The 23,429-nt window shown below is 42.4% G+C and overlaps 1 protein-coding gene across 4 annotated transcripts in view; it reads right to left on the bottom strand.

Moving 5' to 3' along the window:
* MAP3K20 (mitogen-activated protein kinase kinase kinase 20) overlaps positions 1-23,429 on the bottom strand; it is a 173,253-nt gene that overhangs the window by 29,194 nt on the left and 120,630 nt on the right. For 2 of the 4 annotated variants that reach the window (XM_072751963.1, XM_025994018.2), the window contains exons 11-14: positions 18,922-19,057; positions 6,911-6,955; positions 5,058-5,088; positions 4,818-4,957 (exon numbers count right to left, since the gene is read on the bottom strand). In XM_072751963.1, the coding sequence (XP_072608064.1) occupies positions 4,818-4,957; positions 5,058-5,088; positions 6,911-6,955; positions 18,922-19,057 (352 nt within the window). Of the gene's footprint in view, positions 1-4,817; positions 4,958-5,057; positions 5,089-6,910; positions 6,956-14,282; positions 15,180-18,921; positions 19,058-23,429 lie in introns of those variants that run through there. The other 2 variants (XM_072751964.1, XM_025994017.2) reach the window with 1 other exon arrangement.

The following is a 23,429-nucleotide window of genomic DNA, read 5'->3' as shown; positions in this document are numbered from 1 at the left end:
TGATCCGATAGTGCCATGAGAGATTAAAATTATTGTGCACATATAAAGGCATTCTTTATTTATGTAGCCCATAAAATATCTTGGGGATGTTACTATCCAGCATCTATGGAGAATGAAAACTGATTGTTCAAAATATTATAGGTAGTTTGTAATTATTTACTGGAACAGGAAGATATTTTAAAGATGTTAAATCTCAGACCACACAATAAATAGAGCCATTCTTCAAACCCTGGTTGAGTGTCCTAGTGACAAGTTAATGTTCTAGGGTACAGGGTGCAGTTGTCGGCCTCAGCAACTGGGGAAAAAAACAACTGGGGAACATGAATATATCACGAGGGACTTTCCTCAAGGCTGGGACCTCGCTAAAGGGTTTCCCTGCATTGTAAGGGCTCTTCTCCGGGTATGTGTCCAACACTCCCTCGCCCAGGGAAGCACAAAGAACCCAGAGAGGAAAGGAGAACGATTTAAATCATGATTTTTTTTTTTTAATACTCATCAGGTATAATCCAGCTTTTCTGTGAACTGAACATCTCACGTAGAGAGTAAAAAAGTGCCAACGTGAGAAAAATTAGATGCATTTTTCAAAGTGAAATGAAAGCTGTTGACACTTGACAATGTAATGAACACTTAGGGATATTCAGCTCTATTCCTTCCACGCGGCCCCTCCACATGCAGGCTTCCGGGCGCAGGGAGGAGGATGCTGAGACAGGCTGAAAGGGACAGCCGGGTGGCAAAAGGGGTAGACAGAAGGACTGTTCACTTTCATGACCTCCCGAAATGGCCTGAGAGTCTCTTGAGAAATCACACGGAAATGACTGTGCTTTCCTGGTGAGAGAGCAGAGAATGGGGGGCACATTCTCACTATCGGTGTGTGTATGACACATCTGACAGGTACCAGGAGGGCTCCTTTAGTCTGGAGGTATTCTTTTTTTTTTTTTTTTAAAGATGTTATTTATTTATTCATGAGAGACAGAGAGAGAGAGAGAGAGAGAGAGAGAGGCAGAGACACAGGCAGAGGGAGAAGCAGGCTCCATGCAGGGAGCCCGACGTGGGACTCGATCCCTGGTCTCCTGGAGCAGGCCCTGGGCCCAAGGCAGGTGCCAAACCACGGAGCCACCCGGGCCGCCCAGTCTGGAGGTATGCACCTGGTGCCCCAGCCCCAGAGGCCCAGCACAAAGCGTCACTTATCCTCATAGCCCCATGAGTGTGTACAGGATCTCGCAGAGCAGGCTTCCATCATCCCCTTCCCTCAATCTTTCTCTGTCCTATGAGCTTATTGGTCGGAAATACCTATGACCCACCTGAGTTTAATGGAATGGCTCATGTTAGCTGAGCCCCCCAGGAGTGGCCAGTAACATGGCCATGCCTTAGACAGTTAGGTGGACCATCCAGATCCCTGACTTTGGAGACTCCCCTCTTTGGGGATGTCTTCATGTGCATATGCATTCTCATCCATTAGTTTCAGGGGAGTCTTGGGTACCCCCCCCCCCCAAGGTACTGGCCTGCTCTTTCTTTTGGAGCTCAGGGCAGACACTGCTTCCTGAGCAGAGGCCCTTGCACTGACCCCATCCCAACTAGTAGCTTCCAATGAGGGCTTTTTCCCCTATGCATGTGTTTCTTGGCTTCTCTGTGGCATTAGACTCTGTTTTTATAAAGCTTTTCGACCTTTGGCTTCTGTGACACCATTTTCTCCCCCTTTTCCTACTTCCTGGGTGGGCATTCCTCCTTTCGTCCTGCCCAGGCTCCCACGACCTCTCCTTGCCACATCCATCCTTGAAGGCACTCTGTCCATCAAATGGAGAAAGCTTCCCAGCTGGAAGACCGTTCGTGGTCAGGCATGTACACGGCTGCACTTTCCTTCTTTTTATTTATTTATTGAGGTGAAATTCGCTACCATGAAATTAGCCATTCTAAAGTGTGTTGAGGGACGCCTGGGTGGCTCAGCAGTTAAGCGTCTGCCTTTGGCCCAGGGCGTGATCCTGGAGTCCCGGGATCGAGTCCCACGTCGGGCTCCCTGCATGGAGCCTGCTTCTCCCTCTGCCTGTGTCTCTGCCCCTCTCTCTCTTTCTCTGGGTCTCTCATAAATGAATAAATAAAATCTTAAAAAAAAATAAAGTGTGTTAAAAGAACACCATTTAATATCTTCACAGTGCTGGGCAACTACCACTTCGGTCTCGTTGGAAAACATTCGGGGACCCTGTGCCCAATAGTAGTCACTGTCCATTCCCTCCTCCATCCAGTCCCTGGCAACCACCCATCTGTTTTCTATCTCTGTGGATTTACCTATTTCCTGGATATTTCATGTATATGCAGTCATACAACGTTTGACCTTTTGTGTCTGGCTTCTTTCACATCGCAAGATGGTTTGGAGGTTATTCTGTGTCGGGGCCTGCGTTCACTATGCTTTCCTTCTTGATCCTGCAAACAGGTCCCTGATCTGTGGAATCCTTCCTTTCTCTCTCCACATTTTCAGGACACTATGGCCACTATGGCTGGGCCTTATCACTTTGTATCATAACCTCCGAACTGGTCTTTCAAAACCCAGCCTCTCCTTTCTAATCCGTTTCACAACTTCCAGAAGCAAGGTTTTAAACATGTCAAGTCTCGAAACTTCCAACACCCTCCACAGCTGGCCAAACTCCAGACCCCTGGCCCGAAGCCCCGAGCTGCCCAGGGTCTGGCCTCGTCTCCCCTCCACTTTCTGAGGGCATGAGGCCTACGCCCCACTTCGGCTTCCTTCAGACAGAGCCACCTGTTGCTCCTTGCATTGAACCACCTTGTTCTGTTCCTTCACACTCCCTTCTGTTTCCTTCTCTCTTCGCTCCTTATTCTGTCTGGATTCATGCTCTTGCCTCTCCCGCTCCTGTCTACATTCCATTCCATATCCTGCACTTTTCCAAGATCCAGCTCCAGGGGGCACCCCACTCCATAAAGCTTTCCCTCTCGATCCCCCCCCCCCCCCCCCACCCAGTCCCTCCTAAGCAGAGGCAGTGAATAGCCCCTTTCCTCCCAACTGCCAAGACTCTGATGAGAAGCTGTATGGACATGTTTTCTCTCTTCTCCAGGACGTACACGCCTCAAGGGCAGGGTTCTTCTCTGTATACGCACAGGCCCAGTCTTGCAGTTAGTGGGCATACACAGATTTTGTTGAACAATAAGAAGTGTGGACATTCCTTGCCCTAATGATACCAACCAGCACAGAGGCGGCACTTTGTCTCAGGCCAACTCGGGATATCTAAGTCACTACAGTTTTGTGATTAAAGCTTGCCACCACCCCCTCTTTCTTCCCAACAGCTCCTTAAGGAATGTTGGGTCCTTATTGAAGGACAGCAGAGGGGAAGGGGACGTGGGAGCATCTTATTTGTCATCTGCCAAATAGGACAAGATTTATCATGCTGCTCTGCTGGAATCCTGAAACTTCTCTGCGCTGGAGAACATAATTTTTCCTATCACGGCCCCTCTCAGAACTTTTCAGGATGGATGTGCCCACACCCAGAGCTCAAGATTAAATTACTTGCCAGCCTTTGAGAAGTATGTTTATGCATGAGGTTTCCTACCTGTATCCTAAGAGAGAAAATATATGGTGAGGTTAAGGCTAATCATCCAGCAGGTGCTGATGGGGCTGTAAGGATATTCCTTGCATGGGCTCAGGAAACAGAGAGTAGATGGGTTCTCTTTGGACCTCAGAGGGGATTTCTTTAGAAAGTCCACATCAGTGGCTCTAACCGAAGATGTGGATTTGGCTAAGAAGCTGCTTTTCCAACATTTCCTTCTTTGATTTCTTTCTAACCCATGCCCACTCCTCCATCTACCCACACTGGGGTGGAGGAGGTTTGGGGGACAAACTGATTTTATCCTAAGATCTCTCTCTGCCTAATAACAGTGTCCACACAGATGCCAGCAATTATTTGCCTTGAATAACTAAAGAACAAGACAAAACAAACAGATCTGGTTGCTAAACTACGGAAAAAAAAAAAAGAAAGAAAACCAGCAACAAAAACAGGTTTAGCTTTGCAACTGTTCAAGACTTCAGTTTGAGGGGCACGTGTTAGGTTTTTCTGAGAAAAACGAAGGATTAAACCCCCATGTGGTGGTGTCAGTTCCAGGTCAGAATTACAGACACCGCGAACTAAACTCATGTCCTCATGATGTGAGATGCTCTCATGGCTCTGCTTTTGCTCAGCCTGTGGACAGGTGCAGCATCCGCAGGGATTCCCGGTGGATACCTAGCCCCTCTGGCCTTAAACGAAGTCGCCTCCTTTCCTTCTGGGTGGATGGCAGTCCTGCGGGCACCACACAGCCGTGTTTCCAGGTCCTCTGTGCACTAAGCTTTCTCCCACACCACAGCCTTGTCGCTGGCAGTGCCTTATGCCCCCCATCCCCCAGCATCTCTTCCCCTGTGCCCCCTTCACCTGACTCATGCCTGCTTGTCCTTCAGCTCTCCTTAACTTCTTTGCAGAAGACTTTTCTCACCCCAACCTCCCTTCTCCTTTGTGGCATTTCCTACAAGCTGTCATTTTACCCTCATTGCATGATTAACACCTGTCTTCTCCACTAGTTTGGAGACTTCCTGGGGGCATAGAGTGGTATTCAGGTGTAGCGAGGTGACTTCTGCTGTGCCGACTGTTAACCCTTTTGCTGTTGGACTATGAGGAGGGAGTCATGGTCCCATGGGGATGGCAGCTAAAGGTCTGCTGGTATGAAAGTGCTTCAGTACTGGAATTTGTGTGTGTGTCCTCAGGCTCTAACACCAGTTCTGCTATAGAGCAGGGGCTCAGGAGAGATTGCGGACCACACGTCCTCTCTCTGTGAGGTACCTTCAGGTGAATGATGTGCCCCTTGGAGACAATGCCCATGTCTTTAAAGTCTTCTTCCTCCAAAAGAAGCAGTCGCTTTCCCGTAATGTTGTTTTCCTTAAACAAGCTCGCATATATGCTCATCTCGGTTGAAGAGTCCCCTGAAGGAAGGGATGGGAAGGCAGAACAAAATTAGACGAAATCGTGTCCAGAGCAAAGTTGACTGCATGAATTAAGAAGGTAAGTGATTCCACTACTTGCCTTTTCTGACGAGCTGCTGAACCCAAAAATACTGTGAAAGAGAGGACATACATGGTTTTGAAGATTCACAGCTGCTCAGTGGCCAGACTTCACAGTAAAACACATTTTCAATAGATGAATATGTCTGTAATTTTGCACTTTAACTTTTTGACTCAACCACAAAGGTGAAATGAAAGACATTCTCTTTATTGTTTTAAAACTTCAAGCTTTTCAGTTGGAGATATCCCTCCCTGAGGAATTCTTGGGACACTTTAGGGAATGTTGGTTTTCCTCCTCATTTGTGAGATTTTTTCAAAGTCCTTCAAGAAGGCTCTTACTTATGATTTTTCTTTACGTGCTGGTTGTCCCCGGGGTTGCTGAGGCTCACTGATATACCCGGGAATCGTATGAGGAACAGGGACCACACAGCGGTGGACAGAGGAGAGGGTAGAGAATGTGCCCTGTGTTCTAGGCCTGGTCGGGAAGTAGCTATGTGGCCCGAGACACGTTAAAGCATGGAGTTTCCTGTATAGAGTGAAGTTGGACCCAGTGACCCTCGGTCCTGGAATTTCACTTGGCACGTGTTTACTGGTAGCCTCTCACACAGATAGAAGGGGGGGCCAGACTCAGTCCTAGGAATTCTCTGGGGAGCCCTTGACCCTGAGATTTACTTACATGGCTTAAAAAAACCACTCAATCTCAAAGACTAAAAATAACTGTTAGAGCTCAGGACTTTTTAAAACATTTCCTCACAAATAGGATGAGCCAACTTTGCAGCAAGGGATAAAGGGATTCTATCCAGGCCTGTAAACAAAGGAGATCCTAAGTTCTTTTTCCTTGTGAAGCAGGATGGTGGGAACCTTATAGTCAAGGAGGCCCAATGGATGGGAAGAAGTGGAGGCAAGAGGTACCAAGTTCTATAGGGTAGTTCTCATCCTATAGAAGCCAAAGAAGCTAGCTAACGTTGAAAGCAGTCTTCACCAGAAGACAGTAGGCGGAGAGGGATAATGCCCGTGTCCAGAAACCAAGTTGAGTTGGGTACACAGACCCTCCCAAGAGTTTCAAGTAGTGAGTTTGTATACTGGGCATCTGGTCTGTTCCCTGGGATGGGGGCTTGCTAAAGCTGGCATGACAGCTGGCTTTCATTCAATGAAACCTTGAGCATATAAGATGGACATGGAAAGGCATAAGCCCCCGAGGTCTCTGATCAGGAATTCTCTGGACCTTTCACTAAAGACAGAGAGATACAACAGGCTAAGAAGGATTGCTCCTTAGGGTCTCTACCCAAGTGTAAGGTATAGTAGAACTTCCTTTGGGCTTAAGGAATCTGTCCCCACCCCTCTGGCTCCAGCTGCAGAGAATGTCAGGGAGCCCACAGCCATTCCCTCTTGGGAAGGCCAGGATAAGGATGAACCTGTCACTTCCAAACAGTCCTAAGGTAGGAAGGAAACCTTGTTCAGCAGATTCTCAGCTAGCACTGCCTTTACCAGATCTTTCTCCGCTGTGGTTCAAGTCCATCCCTGGTATTTTAGGAAAATGTAAGATCAAATTTTTTTTTTCATGTATGTACATTTGGTATCCTGGATCACTCCTTTAACGTTGTCATTGGTATTCATGATAGTATTCTGGAATACCTTTCAGAGCAAATAGGGAGGTGCAATCCTCTTGTAAGATTTGAAGAGATACTTGCTTTGCTCTTGAGGCCTTATTTAAAATCATTACTGCATTAAAAATAGAAAAACAAGGAATTTGTCAACTTCTCCTAGTTCGACTTTCCTAAGGCCCAGACCCCTCTGGCTGCGTTTTTAACTTGTGGACAAATGTCTGAACCACCTGCCCGGGGCCAAGTGAGGCGTTAGCAGAAGCGGGCTTACCACGTCGTCTTCAGTCCACGAGCCAATCTCAAAGGAGGGCAGCAGCTGCATGGGAAATATGAATGCGGTGAAACACAAAAGCAAGATCGTCATTGCCTTTTTGGTTTATCCCTTGTCTTCCCATTTTAGCTCTCGGCTGCTGCTCTGGCTCGGTTCCTCCTACAGGTTACGTTGAATGGAAAGCACCTTTCCTGACCTTATGGGGAATTTCTCAGTGCTCCAAGCACTGTGCCCACAGAAGCACGGGGCACCCGCTTCTCTTTAACAATTCACTGCCCTCGGCGAGCTGTTGCAGCAGGCCTGTAGGTCCTGAGATCATCCTCTCTTGGTATGTGGCCCACCGAGAGGAGTCTTACCTCCCACAACAGGGCTTGGCAGTCAAGAAGTTTCTGACGTTTTGCCAGATACCAGAGCCTCCCTTGGAATTCTCCGTCAACAGGAGAATCATATGATTATGAATGAAAATCCCAAAGCAACCCTTTGGTAATCAGATGACTTACATGCTTCTCAGCGTTCAGCCAAATGACTCACTTGCATTCACCAAATATTAGGACCCACGGACGAAGAAGGACAAGTGAAACTGGACTCCGTCACAAGAAACTCAGGTTGTAGAGTTTCTTCTAATGGAAACTCAACTAACCTCCCTATCAGGTGGAACAGGAAAGGTGACTTTGCAAAAGAACTTTGGCCTGCGTCACTTTCAAAGCCAAAGGGCTACTCGCTTCAATATATGCCCATGGCCATAGGCTAAATGATAAATGCCTACATAATCTGAAAAACATTGATGTGTCCTGTGTCTTGAATTAGTTTTCCATAGCCATTAGCTTTAACTAACTTATCTTGCTAGAATGGTTGGATTGCTCATAAGAGAATCATGGCCAAGTGTCTTTCAACCTTTGTTATAAGTAACATTTTTTTTGTGCATGAGTTGAAAAAAAGTTGAATTTGGTTGCTTTTACTATTACTCTAAAAATCAGAGGGTGGGAGGGTTAATCCTTCTAATCTGCAAGTATTTTGAACTCACATGCTCAAAACCCCAGTAGGAAAAGTACTGGGGTTGAAATAGATGTGGATTTTAGATGCAAGAGCTCAAGGCTACCTTCACGTTGGTTTACTCAGTGCCTGGCAGAGAATGCCTGGCTTATAACCCTGGGTTAACTTTTGTTGAAACGTGTTGTCGAATGAATACAACTGCAAGGTACATTTACTAAAATGCTCAATTCTCTGGTATAGAATTCAATATCTGTGAAGCATTCCAGGGAAAGGGGCGGGTTTCATAGACTAAGATGGGGAACAGAAGGCGTGGTGGCTGGAGTTGGGTACTGTAGGGCAAGGAACAGAGAGGTAATTCCAAATGAGGAAAAGCAAGTAGGCCAAACACTGGCAGTGGTGTGAGGGAGAGGAAGAGGGAGGGCATGTTCGCCTTACTGGATGCAGTGTGTGCATGTCCGAGAATAAAGGGGAAATGCTTAACATCTTTGCTTAAAATGCTCAAATTCTCTGGCAATGGTTAACATCTCTAGGGAGCCAAGCAGATTAAAAAACCCCACAAGTTACAATATGTTTGAATGAGTAGAGTGTGAATACTATTGCTAAGTTGCAAAGGTATGAATCACTACTGTACTATATATACCCTGCATCCCCATGTGCCCTGGTTCCCTCAGGATCGCCCCTCTCCTCCTCTGAAATACTTGATACATGTAGGACTCGCCACATGCACTCACCTGCTTCAGTAATGCAGAAAGGAAAATGACTTGAAGAAAATCTAAAACTGAATTTGATCAAAGGAAACGCACGACAAGTTTTTGTCTTCACAGGGCAGCCGAACACAGCTGCAGAAGCATGCCATTCCCTTTTCCCATCACGCAAACAAATGTGAAATAAGGAACTTTTTTTTTGAAGAGTTCAAAGAACGGCAGACTGAGTTACAGAAATATTTCCCTGCATCAAGGCTAAGCCTCTGTAGAGAGTGGGGGATGTATGGTGTTTTGATTTGTATACAATTCCCAAATGTTGTGCTAAACATAACGGATAAATAAGTATTTCTTGTATAAAAGTTGTAAACGAAACAACTAATCAAAACCAACATATTTGGTTTTAGGGTCAAAAGGAGGAGGGAAGAGTTCTGTAGCCCTCCGAGGGTGCTCATCAAGATGATGCCAAGGGAAAGGCACAGATTCACTCGGATAATCACTCCAGGAGGATTCTTGCATCAGGCTTGCAGAGATCAGTGAGAGGAAGGCTGGAGCCAGGCACCCCTTCAAGACGGTTTGAATTTGGCAAGACGGGGGTAAGAGGTAATGATCTCCAGCCACATCGTGGTTTACCATTTCCTTAGCACGTCAGTGTATCTGCTGTAGGGTGAGCTCTAAGCCTTTCGTTCTTTGGGGATTAAAAAAAATTCACCTCATGACTGGCCCATCACGTTACAACTTCATTATTTACACTCAACTGATTTCGGGGGGGAGAAAAGCTCACATTCGTGTGCACGCGTGTGGCAGTGTCCTTCCAAGGACGTCGGGAATCCGGTCTAACAAAGATCTGATATACACAGCAACACATAACAAAGGGATTTACTGTCAAAACGTTTATTGCAAAATGGAGTCTTAAAACAAAGAAAAGCAAAGAAAAGTTCACATCAAAATGAAATGTATGACACCAACTTGGATTTCTGAATACATCGTGGACTTTGTGCTGGAGTATCAGATTCCAACTATGAAATCAGTAACCGAGTAGTCTTACCACACACGAGTGAAATGTAATCTTCCATACAAACATTGTACAAGATATTTGGCATAGGATTTGCTCAGAACAACATTGTAATAGAATAGTTGAGAAAAAGGTTTCATTAAAAAAAAATAAAGTGATAATGCCATCATCTATTCAAAGCTCACACTCAAAGAATATAAATATTTTCTAGTATTTAGTACAAAATTTTTAGAGTGCAAAAGCAGTATGTGCAGTGTCTTGTGGCTGACGTTAAAAGATAAACTATTCTGCACATTATATAAAATAATGTAGGTGCTTAAAACTCTAGTTTTAAAGTCAGTAATCACATGCCAGAAAGCTCCTCACAGGCAATAGAATGCAAGTAGGTTGAAGCCTGAAGGAACACTGCTAGCCCTTCAGATTCCCTGCTACACGCTCATTTTTCATCACAGAAATGCTACAGCTTGCAGGCTATGCCACAATCAAAAGAACAGAACAGATTCTTCTCTCTGGCAATGCTTAGAGTCGGAACAGGAAAAAAGTCTTACTCAAAAAGCAGCAAAAGGTGCCTGATTATAGAAAATTATGCTCTATTATAAATGTGGTATGGTGAGACACTGCTAGTTTGTAAAAGGCCGCAACAAGTCTAGTGTTATCAAAAACCAAAAAAAGTATCAATGTTTATTTAACTCAGAATAGCTTTTAAGATGTCCTTTTATGAAACGCTCACTACTCCAGGGAAAACTCTGAAAAATAAAGTTATGTACATCATAATGCTATGAGAAGTCATTCGGGATCTCTCCCAAATCTTACCTCCCATTCCTTGATTTTAATAGGGATCAGTTGTGAATACCTCAGCTGTCGTTAAAGTCTAACAGATTTGCTGCATGTTAAAAAAAAAAAAATCACTGGCTAAAAACTGGCCCTCAAGATTTTCAGAGCATCCAAAACAAGTGTGCTACGTGCCTCCAACCCTTTCCCCTTGGTTATTAATGTAAAATATTAAAATGTGATTTTTCTTAAACAAAGAGTCCTTTTAACCTGGCTGCCCTGCAGAACTGTGGCTCCCTCAGTGATGTTTTTCTCTTTTATTTATTTTGGAATTGGTGTAATAAGAGTGACCCCCTTCCCCAGGTAAACTTTGCTATTTTATAAAGTTTCTACCAGCATTCTTAAAGGGAAAGAAACCATTTTCACAAGTGGAGATTCAAGATAAATGTCACAAACCTATAAAATTCAGATTGTATTAGGTTGTGATTTTTGAAAATGCATCTTTTGACTTGAGAAAGTTTGTTTAAGGAGGAAAAAAAAAATGAGATGTAGAACTCTAACCGCCAGGCTTAGCAAGTTTCCCAGTGAGGGGAGGGACCAGGCTGTGGGTTCTTTGGATGGAGTTCTTTACTGAGAGGGACTGCTTCAGGCATGTAGACTGTTACCATTTTTGGCGCTGGGCACTAAACACACCCCCAGTCACCCTGACAACCAAAACTGTGCCCCAGCACTCTCAAACACCATTAGAGCCCTGGATGAGAGTTTCTGGTAGTGTCATCGAATTCTATATGATGGACTTTATGAATACAGAAAAAAAGATAAAAAAGAGTAGTTGTATTTTCAGTTGTATGGCTCTAACAATTACTACCACAATTTAGAGTTTCAATGATCATTTTGAATCTTTAAACTTATTAGTGTTACTTTAGTTATTCTCTTTATAAACGTACATTTTTGTAAGTCAAGTAATTAGCAATAAACCCAACATCAGTATATTGCCATTTCAAAAACTGATCTGAAAAGTGAATTAGAAGCTGCACGATTCACATCAGCTTTAGAAATTCTGTGTATTAAACAGTTCTTTGAAAAAATAATAGAATAATGGAGTCTAAAGTCTTCTAAATAATCGTCACAGATAGAGTGAGACCACTTTAAAATTTTGTTTATACGATTCAGATTTTAGGGATGTTCAAAACCCTAGAAAGACACTGATTTGGAAGAGAGTAAAATGATACCGTGTGGTAACTATAATACAGATCCTGGTGGAGAACAGTTTCAAGCTTATCACTGAAGCTTTCAATTCTGCTGTATCCTAAATCCCTGACATTTTTTCTTGGTAGAGTTCTGAGCTACAACCATCTCTGGAATACTGGTGAGGAAAATGGTAGCAGTTGAGAGATCAGGGAAGTGTTGCCTAATTAACGGTAAACCTAGCTCTGAGCATAAAGTCCTATGACCTATCTCTTTTGGCCCTAATTGGCTACTTTAATTAATGTGCCAAACCTTTATTGCAATTACAGTAGATTTATATGTAAATGAAGAAAAAAGGTCAGTTTCATCCTGTTTATATGTTCTAAATTTGAAGATGATTCTTAAATGAGAGACAAGGGTTTACATCCTGACGTAAAGTGCACAGATCCCAAAATGAGCCCACAGAGATCCCCTTATCTGTGAGACCTTCTCTGCCCACACTATAAAATCTACAGCACTCCTCTACACGTGTCGGCCTCCTTCCCTACTCCCTTTTTCAGCGTGCACTTAGCAAACGTTTACATACCCTAGAACGCATTTGTTTATCGTCAGGACCTCTGCTCGCTAGCACGTGTGCTCCAGGAGCACAAGGGTTTCCCTGTGGCTGGTCCCTGGAACAGCACCCGGCACAGAGACAAGGGGGCTCCGGGAGCATCTGTGGAATGAATGACTTTATCTTTACCCAGAAAGATGTGCTTCCCCTTTGGCTCTGCCTTTCACAGTGTCCCCAGGACATGCTGCAGAGGCAAGGCCTGAAAACCCTCCCTCTGCTCTGCTCCAAGATGTTCTGCTTCAGGGGCTCAACTGGAGTCAGGGAGACTTCCCCGTCGGTGTTTGTGCCCGGGCTAGCACTAGACAGTGGTGTGCGCGTACCTACCTACATACGTTGGCATGGACAGCAGCTGTACCAGATTGGATATGTAGGGAACCCATCTTCTAGGGGGAAGGTTTACCTAGAAACGGGCGGCAGCAGGGCCTGCAGACACCCCAGATACAGTCTTCAGAGAGCAACAGATTAAATTTGTTTATATTCTAAGAATGTCCTCTGAATCTTTCCTAAAAGCTATTCACTTTAACTTCCGTCCCATACTACTCAACAAACATTATTGGAAATTGATAATTTAGTTTCTCAGGTTACTGTAACCACTTATTTTTTAGTGTCTTTTCACTGGCATAAATAACAGTAGCTAAAATTAACTGACCACTCACCATGGGCCTGGTATTGTGTTAAGTGCTTTACATGTATTATCTCATTTAATCCTTACAACACTCCTTTGAAGTGGGTACTCTTATTATCCCCATGTCAGAAATGAACAGACAGACACACAGAAGTTAAATAATTTTTAACAGATTGCACAGCAGTTTTGAATCATAATTTGACTCCAGATTCTTCTCTTTATCACTGTAGTATAGTATATAGATCGTTCTACATTTCACACCCAGAACACTTAATAGTTATTTTTTCTCCAAATAAAGCTGGCCCAGCGTACTGATCATTTTGTGATATTTTTCAGCTGTTAATAGGGATCAGAAGCATGTCATGCTTCAAATTTCAAGAGGCTTTTTATGATTGAATATACTTGGAAATAGTATTAGATAATATCTATGATGATATCCTTTCTTAAATTTCCCATAAAAAGAGCCACCAGAAATATTTTAGTTTAATAGTCAAATGAATGGCACCTCTTTCCAATACAGGCTAAAAAAAAGGTTTTATTCTTTTGCCTTTCTGTGTGTGTGTGTGTGTGTGTATTTTTTTTTTTTGTAGTTTTTTTATATCAATGTTTTATAGTTTAAACCAGCTTTGACAAAGGTGATAACATTCTGAGAATATTTCTCTGGCTGACTAGGTTTTTAGAGCAGCACCTACATTTACTTCCATTTAACACCAGCATGGCTGAGTCAGGGTTAAAAGAAAAAAAAAAAAACTCTAGAAGGCTGGATTTGATAAGACCCTTCATCCTATACTTCTGTCTCAGTGAGTATAACTTATCTTTGCTATCCCTTTTATAATATTTAGTTCGCTCTTTAAAACATCAGTACGTGTATTTTTTTTTTTTTTTTTTTTTTTTTTTTAGTACGTGTATTTTGAATCTAGGTTTATCATGCCCCTCTGGAAAACAAATACGTATACGCCTTACTGGAAGTGCGGAGCAGGTCTGAGTAGCACTTGTGCTGCCTGGAAGTATCCCTTTAAGACCACGTCCTTCTCCTTTTATAAACTAAGCCTTAGATGTGTGTTGTGCAGAAGCTTCCAGGGCTAGCACTGATATGAAAGCCTGCAACATCTGCTGCTGGTTTCAAATTAGAGTATTTCTTCTTCCAGTGTACTACTGAGAACATCTCTCAGGTTTTACTGTGAGTAGTTGTGCTATTAAGTATTGAACGTCCTTGGCGGGCAGCCCGGGTGGCTCAGCAGTTTAGCGCTGCCTTTGGCCCAGGTCATGATCTAGAGTCCCAGGATCGAGTCCCATGTCAGGCTCCCTGCATGGAGCCTGCTTCTCTCTCGGCCTGGGTCTCTGCCTATCACACACTCTCTCTCTCTCTCTGTCTCTCATGAATAAATAAAATCTTTTAAAAAAGAAAGAAAAAGGAAGATCCTTGGCATTTAGGTATATCTGAAGAAGCATTTGTTACAGCCTTCTTTCATCTCCATTTTTTTATTGGTAGATTTTGTAGTCACTGTTATTTCTGAAAGTACAGTGCATAACCATAAGAAAAAAAAATGTAGTGTGTTACAAGAGAATCAGTGTCAAAGAAGAATTAGGAGGAAGAGTGCCTTTTCAAAATGTATTTTTCTTAAGCAATTAAATAAATCAAATACAAACTATAAAGTATTCATTAAAAAAAAAAGCCAGAATGTAATTAGTTAAAACTACTATAATAGAATCACATATTTCTATAATCAGGCACCACATTTGCTGACTCATTAAATATACCTTTCTGGCTTAATCCCCCCACCCCACCCCCAATTTTTTGTAAGCAGGAAAAAAAGAAGTAAAATCATCAAAGAAATGACTGTCATCGAAATGTGATTGGCCTAAAAATTCAGTGCTCAGTTTTCTAACTCCTTACTGGTTTTTGTACAGACTGAGATAGCAAGTTTCTTTCATTTTTCCAAACATTTTCAATTTTATCACTTTGCTTTCTGCTTTCATTCACTATTATTATCCATGTCATTATCCTCCTCATCACCGTCATCATCATCATCATCATCGTCACCTTCTGACAAGTCAAAATCACTGAACCCCAGGGCCATGTTGACCTTCTTGCCCCTTCTCTTAGATGTGGTTTTGGAAGAATTCTGCTTGGCTTGCATGTTTATCTGCATCCCAGAATGCAGCACAGCTCCTGCTTTGTTCATTGAGAAGATATCCCCAAAGCCCATCAGCATCATGGCCTGCAGACTTTGGTTCATGCCATGGCCCTCCCCGTTACTTGCTGCTGTGATCTGACATGACATCTCTGCACTGTTTGACTCCTCTGTCTTAGATTCAAAGTAAGACTCCTCAGACATTCTTGCAGCAAGAGGCAAGAGAAGCTATCAGGAGGGAAGAAAGGACAGAAGTAAAAAGAGAAATTAGGACCAATTTAAATAAAGGAAACAGATACCACAAAATTAGTGGGTGCTGCGCAGAAGGTAAATGATTAGTGAAATAAATGAATGTAGGGAATTATGTGAGAATTTATTTAATGGCAGGTTTGGCATCAGCATATTTGCCATAATTTATAAATGACAGAGTAAATCACAACCAAAAGTTTGCAAAGCACCATAGCGGGCCAAATTTCAAATGGGAAGGAAGTTGCAAGTTTTAAGCCCTCATTTCACTTAAAATAGTTTTGAGGGTTGCACTTAATTTTTCCCCATTTCTCTTTCACAGAAACGTTTAGCTAACTATTAAATTTAAAAAAGAAGTTAAATAGAGATTAAATCTCAAGTAAAAATTGAGACACCTTGTACCAAAGAATAAAGCTTAGAGGAAGTTTGAAACCAGTTCAGTAGTCAATATCCTTCTAAGGAAATCTAAGCCATTAATCTCCTTTTTACCTAGATTACTATTCAACTCTAAACTAAAAAGGAGTCTGGAATTCACTAGTTTCCATTTATTATTTATTACAGCCAGATATAATACTAATTATTCAACTTATAATTTACATGTAAACAAATTCTAGATCTGTCTCTAATACTTAAGTTATAAACAAGTATGTAACTACAGATGAAAATTGGGAGGGCAAATTAGTATTAATTGTTTAGACTGTTGCCTTTGCACTCTATTCTCTAAGTGTCCTTCTTTTAGTAGATATTTTTTTTTTTTTTTTTTTTTTTTTAGGAATTCCCCCTCACAGTGGATACAGGTATCAATTTTCTACCTTATGTAATTATTTTGAACAGCTAAGCTATTCCCCTAAATGTCGGTCACATTCATTTCAGAGGTAGAACTGTCAGGATCTTAAAAAGTGTTAGGCCTCTTCATTTGAGGAATAATTAGCAAACTGAGGTTTACATTTTTGGTATTGATTAAATATTGATAAGTTTATGATAAACAATGTACAGGTAACATATGGGATGACCTTTACATCCTCGGTGAAAAGATATTTTTTAGGGCCAATTTCCTAATTTTTAAATTGAGGTTGGGGGACTTGTGTGTGCGTTTAAATTTTGGTTCTTTAAAGTAATCTCTACACCCTATGTGGGGCTTGAACTCATGACCCCAAGAAAAGAGTCGTGTGCTTCTCCAACTGAGCTGGCCAGGCGCCCCCTGGAGTCGAGTTTTTTTTTTTTAAATATCTTACTCTATTAGGAATAGAGATTCCCAGAGCTGTTAGTTCAGAAAGAACCTCATATGCTTCAGCTAAAAATTAGTACCAGTTATATGGAAGAAAAAAGTCGCTTAGATCCTTATCACTGGAAACAGGATTTTACTTTCCTTGCAGTCAAACCTCCCAGCTTTTCAGATTTGTTTCCAATTGTTAGATTCTCTTAGCACTTTGTTGCTGATTTAGTATTTCATGGGTCCTTCCTCACAATTATGTTAAGTTCTCAACAGAAGCCTCTCAAATAAGTTTATATGTTGCAAAGAAATTGAATTCTTACATCAAGTTACAGCAATAAAAAATAACAAACATTATAACTTAGGTGTGGAGAATTCATCTTCCCAAATACCTTCAATAATGTTTTAGTTTCAGGAAAGAAAATAGTGTCCTTCCTTGAAATAAACCCAATAATACTATCTTTTATGAAGTTCCATAAATGTTAAACTTTTATAATGAAGATGAGGCTACATACATACGGAAAGCCTAAGCTTCCAGCTACTTCCTTTAAAAAAGGTTCATTTTATCTTTCGCTCAGAAACTTCATTTAAAGTCAACTAGAAACTGATGTGAGGATAAAAGAAAATACCTACTTATAAAATACCTGAGCACAAACTTTCTTTCCTTCAGAAACACCAGCTCTAAGCAGAAGAGACATTAAAAGCAAGTACTGTTAAGAAAGAAAAAACTTAGCCTTCATAGAGGAAAAAAAAAAAAAGGGAAGAAAATCTCTGAGATCATGCTTCATGCTGTCCATTGTTAGATGGTAGCCTTCAGAGCAGTTCCTTTACAGAAAGTTTTCTGGAGTTAAAACGCAAGCATACAACCTACTGAGCACTCCTACTGTTTCATTATTTATTATACAAGTGTGTTACTAATAGCAATAATGTGCGCAAGGCAGCCCATGATTTCTTAGCAAAACGAATGCCAAAAAACCAAAGAAAGATTCTAAGGCATACTGTAATAAGTAGTTTAGAGTTTTCTTACAATGCTACATTTAGAAAGAGTCAAGCCATGCAGTGCTTTATAGCTTAAGATTTCAGTGTACTTAAAAAAAAAAAAAAAAAAAAAACCACCTCCCCGCCTTCAGAAGACAGCCGTATTTCTGCCTCTTCTCAGCTCTGGGAGAAGCAGTTCTCCTTGTAGCCCCTCAGGGTAATGTTTTCTGAGTCTGCCTGTTGGTACCAATTCAGCCAGAACAGGAGACTTCCCTTGACTTCCGGCCTGAGAGCCAAGTTAAATTCACTGAACTTCTAAAATGTGGTACCTTTTATTTATTTATTTTTTGTAAAATGTGGTACCTTTTAATGTCCTACGGCGGTCTTATGTATAGCAGTTCAGTTCTGACTTTGGAAGTTCCTGCACAGCCAAAGTCATTTTGGAAAAAGCTAAATCTGATAATAAACATTTAACTTCACTCTGTTTTCCTTTTTTGGATATCAGGTTGCTTCTCCACATAAAGTAGAAAAGGAGGCAAAGTCTTCTATTCTTTAGACACTGGAAAATACTTTGCAACTGGGCACTGGCTGCTTAAGGAAGATAAAGGCTTATAAAAATAGGAAAGGTTTTTGAAGATCACAAAGACAAGGGCATTTAAGTTTTTTGTTTTTGTATAACTGCTATAGCAACTATTAAAAATGAATTTAAAATACATAACAAGTTTACTTGTAATCTTATCATTACTTGTCATTTTAGAGTGGACAAAAATTACCCATTAAAAACCCTGAAAAAGCCAATGATAAACTTATACTTAATTCCTGAAATGAAAAATCATTTCAAAAGAGGGAAGGCTCCTGAACTTCTGATTAGACTTTACTATATCATGGCAACATATAGACACAAGCTAAGTACATAAGTAGTGAAATCCTTAAAAAGAATTTTTATTTTCTCCTAAATAGAAGACTTGGAAGAAAACCAAGGTATTTCCTAGATGTAGTTAACTATCGGAGGCTGGTCCCAAGGGAAGTCTTTTTGCAATCTTTCGCTGTAATGATTCTAACACTAAATTGAACAAGGAATATTAATGCTTGTCATTTATATGTCACTAAGTTCGCTTTCTTTTAGAAGGAAAACTTGGTTAAGTTCTGCTACACGAAGACTCTTAGACAGCTAGCTGCCTCCGTGTTACGCTTATTCATCACGGATGGACTCCGTGGAGTTAATCGGCCTTTAGACGATGTTAGAGCCCCAGTGTTCTGGGGATCTAACAGATGGTGTGCAAATACACTGCATTTTATTTTTGTGATTCTAATACACAAACACTGACAGTAACCGTTCTTTCTTAGAGGAAGAGCCAGAAATAGGCTAAGCCTTTCTTTTAAATTTCTGGCATTTTGTTCATTGAAATGAGAGCTGCGTGCTCCCTGAGTGTGCACATGGGCCCTTCCCCACGGGGGCAGGAGGCAGGATGGGAGGAGGTGGGGCTGCACCTTCTAAGTGGGGGGCCGAGTCACCCTGTGGGGAGCACTCACCGGGGTGTTGGACTGCTCCGTCAGCTTTTGCTCCCACATCTTCAGACGTCTTTCCCGCTCTTTGAGCTCCTGCTCTTTACAGCTGAGGTCCCGTTCTAGTTTCTTCAGCCTCTCGAGAGTTGCTTCAATTTCGCACCTGCCCGGGGATCACTGGGTTAGGTCTCAGCTTTGCTCAGGAGTTAGCAAACACTTAGCAAACACATTGTGGCTCATCAGGATGCTTACGCCTTGTAAAAGGCCAAAATCCACGCTTTTATTTTTCACCAGTTTTACTGAGCTATGGTTGACATAGATCACTGTGTAAGTGTAAGGTGTACGGCACGCTAGACTTCCACATAGCGTGGCATGGTGACCCCTATAAATTCCATCAGCGCCCATCATCTCATGCAGAGCAAGCCAAAAAAGAAAAACAATTTCTTGTGATGAGAACTCTCCAGATTGACTCTCTAAATAGCTTTCACATATATAATACATTAAACTATAGTTCTCATGCCGTCTGTTACATTCCTTGGTCTTATGTATCTTGTAACTAGAATTTTATGTCTTTCAGCCACCTTCCTCCTATTTGTCCCACTGCCACCACCACCTCTGGTAACCATAAATCTGATCCTTTTTTTCTGTGAGGTTGGGAAAACTTGTGCTTCTAACCGAAACAGTCAATTATCAGAGAATAAGAATCTGTCGGAGCCTGCAAGATCAACAGGTTTAGGAAAAGCAGCTCAAAATATTTCCTTACTGCACCATTGAGGGCCCAGTGGGGTAGAGCCTGAGCTGTGGGGCTGTGTCCTGGTTCAGCTATTTAGTGAATGCTGATGTTCCAGTAGCCCTTTACAGTCTAAAAAGCAATGTTACATAAGATCTCATCTTATCCTCACGACAACCCCAAGAAACAGGTACTAATCCCATATATAGAGATGGGGAAAATTATACTCCCGTCAGGTGATCCACATCACATTGCCAGTAAATTCACGTTGGGTTCTTCCCTCGCTGGGTGCCCCCACTCAGCTCATCAATCTGATCCCATTTCCTCAGCTGTAAGGGGTGATGATTATCTTACATCGGGGTTCCCCAACTTGCCTGATCCTAATAACTACCAGGCAGCTTGTTAACCGACAGATAATACAACACAGATTCCTCGGACCCTTCCTCAGAGCTCATGATTTAGTAGGGCTGGGTGGGGTCTAGGAATTTCCATTATTTAATAACAGACCCAGGTGACTTATAATCAGACAAGTGTGGGCCAGATGAACTCTAAGATACTTTCAGAGTCTAATAATTTTTTTTTTAATAATTTTTTTTTTGGAAGTTCCTTCCTTAGTCCCTTTGGCCAACTTGAAATCTGTCCAGTTCTAGGAACCTTCCTTTGTAGAAAGTGAACTGTGGACATGGTTCAACATAAGCTTGTTTTCTTCCTTCAGGGCTGCGACAGTGTGTAAGTCTCAGTTATGCTCTGAGAGCTCGAAGTCCCTTCCTTGGGCTTCTGAGAGGCCCGGAAACAGGGGACTGCTGGAGGTTGGCTCTGAGGGCTGCTTCCACGGCTGCTTCCAGGTGCCACGGGGACGGAGGGGGGGTACACACACTGCATGAGGCTGGCCGGGGCCCCAGACCCAAGTCACTGGGTATATGTAACCAGCATCTCCCTTTCTATCACCAGGGAAAATTAGAAAAAAAAAAGAAAAAAAAAGAAAAAAAAAAAAGGACAGCTTATTCCAATGCCCTTGTGGACGAGGACTAAATGAAAACCAAAGAGCTGCGGGCATTAACTGCAACATCCAAGACAGGGAACAGCTACTGAGGTGGGTCTGGGTTTGGGCCCCACACTTTCCCTCCCTGGTTGTCTGAAAGATGCCTCGGGGCCAGGGAAGTAGCAGCATCTGCTGTCAAGCCTCCAGCCCCTTTATAGGCGCCATCTGAAAGTAAGAGAACCATATAAGTAGACTCACACTACAGACCCTAAAGAAAGGCACTAAATCAGCAATGTTTCAGAATTACGACTATCATAAAAAATCCAGATTTTATGCTTCTGGGTGTTTCTGACAAAGGTATATCCTGGCCATTCATAGAGAAGTTTGCATTTGTTTTCCAAGTGGAGGATTGAGTGGTGGGAAATCACCGTGGAGATGCTTAGAGGTTAAACTTTTGTAACAAAGGCAGGCAGGATGAGCATCCCAGCAACGGAGGGTGACAGGACAGTGACGGGAGGGGCTCCCGCCAGGCCACACTGCACCCCTGCCAGGGACACTGAGCCCGTGGCCGCTCTTATGTGGCCAGGGTACCTGGCCAGCACCTTCCAGTTCACTTGTAATTTATTTATTTATTTTTATTTTTATTTTTTCCACTTGTAATTTAAACCACGTTTCAGTTCTGGGAGCCGACTGTGATTTTGAGCCCTTCGGGAAAGCACATAAACAGTCAAGCAGGCTGAAAGCTGTGACACGGAAAACCAAACACTGAGTAAAACAGGCCTCCTGGACCCAGCTCCTCAGCCTCACCCCCAGGCGCCCCACACTGGCTGGACGGTGGGAGGTTCTGTGCCAGGAGGGATGCCTCGCAAGCCCCGGGGTGGCCCGATGACAGCCGCCACCCGCACTGTCCCCTCGCTGTCCCCCATGCTGCTGATGCGTTGTTTTGCATCACATGCATCTGTTGATGTACCTATATAACCTTCCTGTTGTGTAAATAAAAGTGTTTTAAAAACTGTTTTAGTTGATGAAAACTAGGGTTTGTCTCTTAACCCAAATCCAACTAAGGCTGACTTCTCCTAGTATCAACTTCCCATATGCCAGAAACAGGCAGTGAACTGGAATCATCTTTTCAAGGTCAGTTTGTAAAAATAGCCCTATTATATATAGGACGATAAACAGGTAACGTGTATATTAGTGTTGTGTGTTAAATGATCTGTGCTAATATCCAAATTGCAGAGATTACATTTTTTTTACCTGTTTTTTTGTTTTGCTTTGTTTTTAACAAGGCAAGAGTATTCTGATCACTAAGGGGGAACACAACCAGCAAAGTATTCGGCCAAGAAGCACAGATCCGAACACGCCGTCACAGCGCACCACACAGCTTGCTCAGGTCTGTAGACAGTCACGTGGCGGAATGAAAATTGCCGACATGACCAACAGGGTGACACACTTCCTATTCTGTAATGCTCACTGCTGTTATTGCTAATAAGTCAATAAAAGGAGAAACAAGCTAAAGAGATGGGTAAGAATATGCCCTGACAGATTTCTTTCCTTTCATCTATTAGGTCAAAGGGAAAAGCATAGTTTCTGTGGTTTTTAATAACCTAGTTTTATAAAGAATTTTAAGAATAACCGTTTAATTCTCTAAAACAGGGTGTTTCATCTGGTCTGTGTGTAAGGAAGCTCTACCAGAAAACAAGCATTTACCAGAAACACCACAGATTTCCTACACATGCTTTCCAACCCCACAGCCACATGGTTTCAGACCCCAGACAAGTCAGGGGAAAGAGAATGTGTTGTTCTTAGAAATAACTGAATGTGCTGTTCTTAGAAATAACCAGACAGTCTGACAAAACATTTAATTCTTTTTGGTGTGTGGCACAGAGTAGGATGGATGTTTTGCCTTGATCATAACCTAAAACAATCATGTTGTGTAATATTTCTCCTAATATTCTCAAAGGAATCAAGTGTACTCTGCATGCTAACGAGTGGAAGGCATGGCACTGCCCACAGGTCCAGGAACAGCGCTGCGTAGACCGTGGGAGCAGACCACGTGGGTTCTAGTACTGGCTCTGTCTTACTCCGTGTGGTCTTGGACAGGTGACCCAAACCTGTCCAGGCCTCAGATTTTGTATCTGGGATATAAGACCGGATCGCCATGTGGATTAAAAGAGATGATGCAGACAGTACAAGCATCTGGTAAGAATATGACTGATAGCTGTGTTCATTGTTACTCTGATTAATATTATTATTTTTATCCCCTATGCTTTTAGCCAATCGCCAAGTTCAGTTAAAACAGCTCTACTTCTCAGACTGGTTTAGTGGTTCAGGTAAGATAGGTATTTTTCCACCGGCTCTCAGGATTAACTAGTTCCTGAAAGAGAGCCAAGAAGGAAGCCAGGAAGGCAACTGTTTGCTTTTTACTAAAAATACCTTAATGAATTACCAATGTTATTTCCCTCATCTTTTCATCATGAAGTACTTTAAAATGTATTTTTAAGGGATCCCTGGGTGGCGCAGCGGTTTGGCGCCTGCCTTTGGCCCAGGGCGCGATCCTGGAGACCCAGGATCGAATCCCACATCAGGCTCCCGGTGCATGGAGCCTGCTTCTCCCTCTGCCTGTGTCTCTGCCTCTCTCTCTCTCTCTGTGACTATCATAAATAAATAAAAATTAAAAAAAAAAATAAAAAAAAAATAAAAATAAAATGTATTTTTAAACTATCTAGGTTTGCAGGAAATAAAGCTATCCAGAGAGAAACCACTCTCTCATAATTTCATTACCTAATGGTAACACTGGCCTTTTGATACTTCTCTGTAGGTACA

Source organism: Vulpes vulpes, chromosome 3, assembly GCF_048418805.1.
Source record: "Vulpes vulpes isolate BD-2025 chromosome 3, VulVul3, whole genome shotgun sequence".
Classification (NCBI taxonomy): Eukaryota; Metazoa; Chordata; class Mammalia; order Carnivora; family Canidae; genus Vulpes; species Vulpes vulpes.
This window is presented reverse-complemented; position numbering and strand designations above follow the sequence as displayed.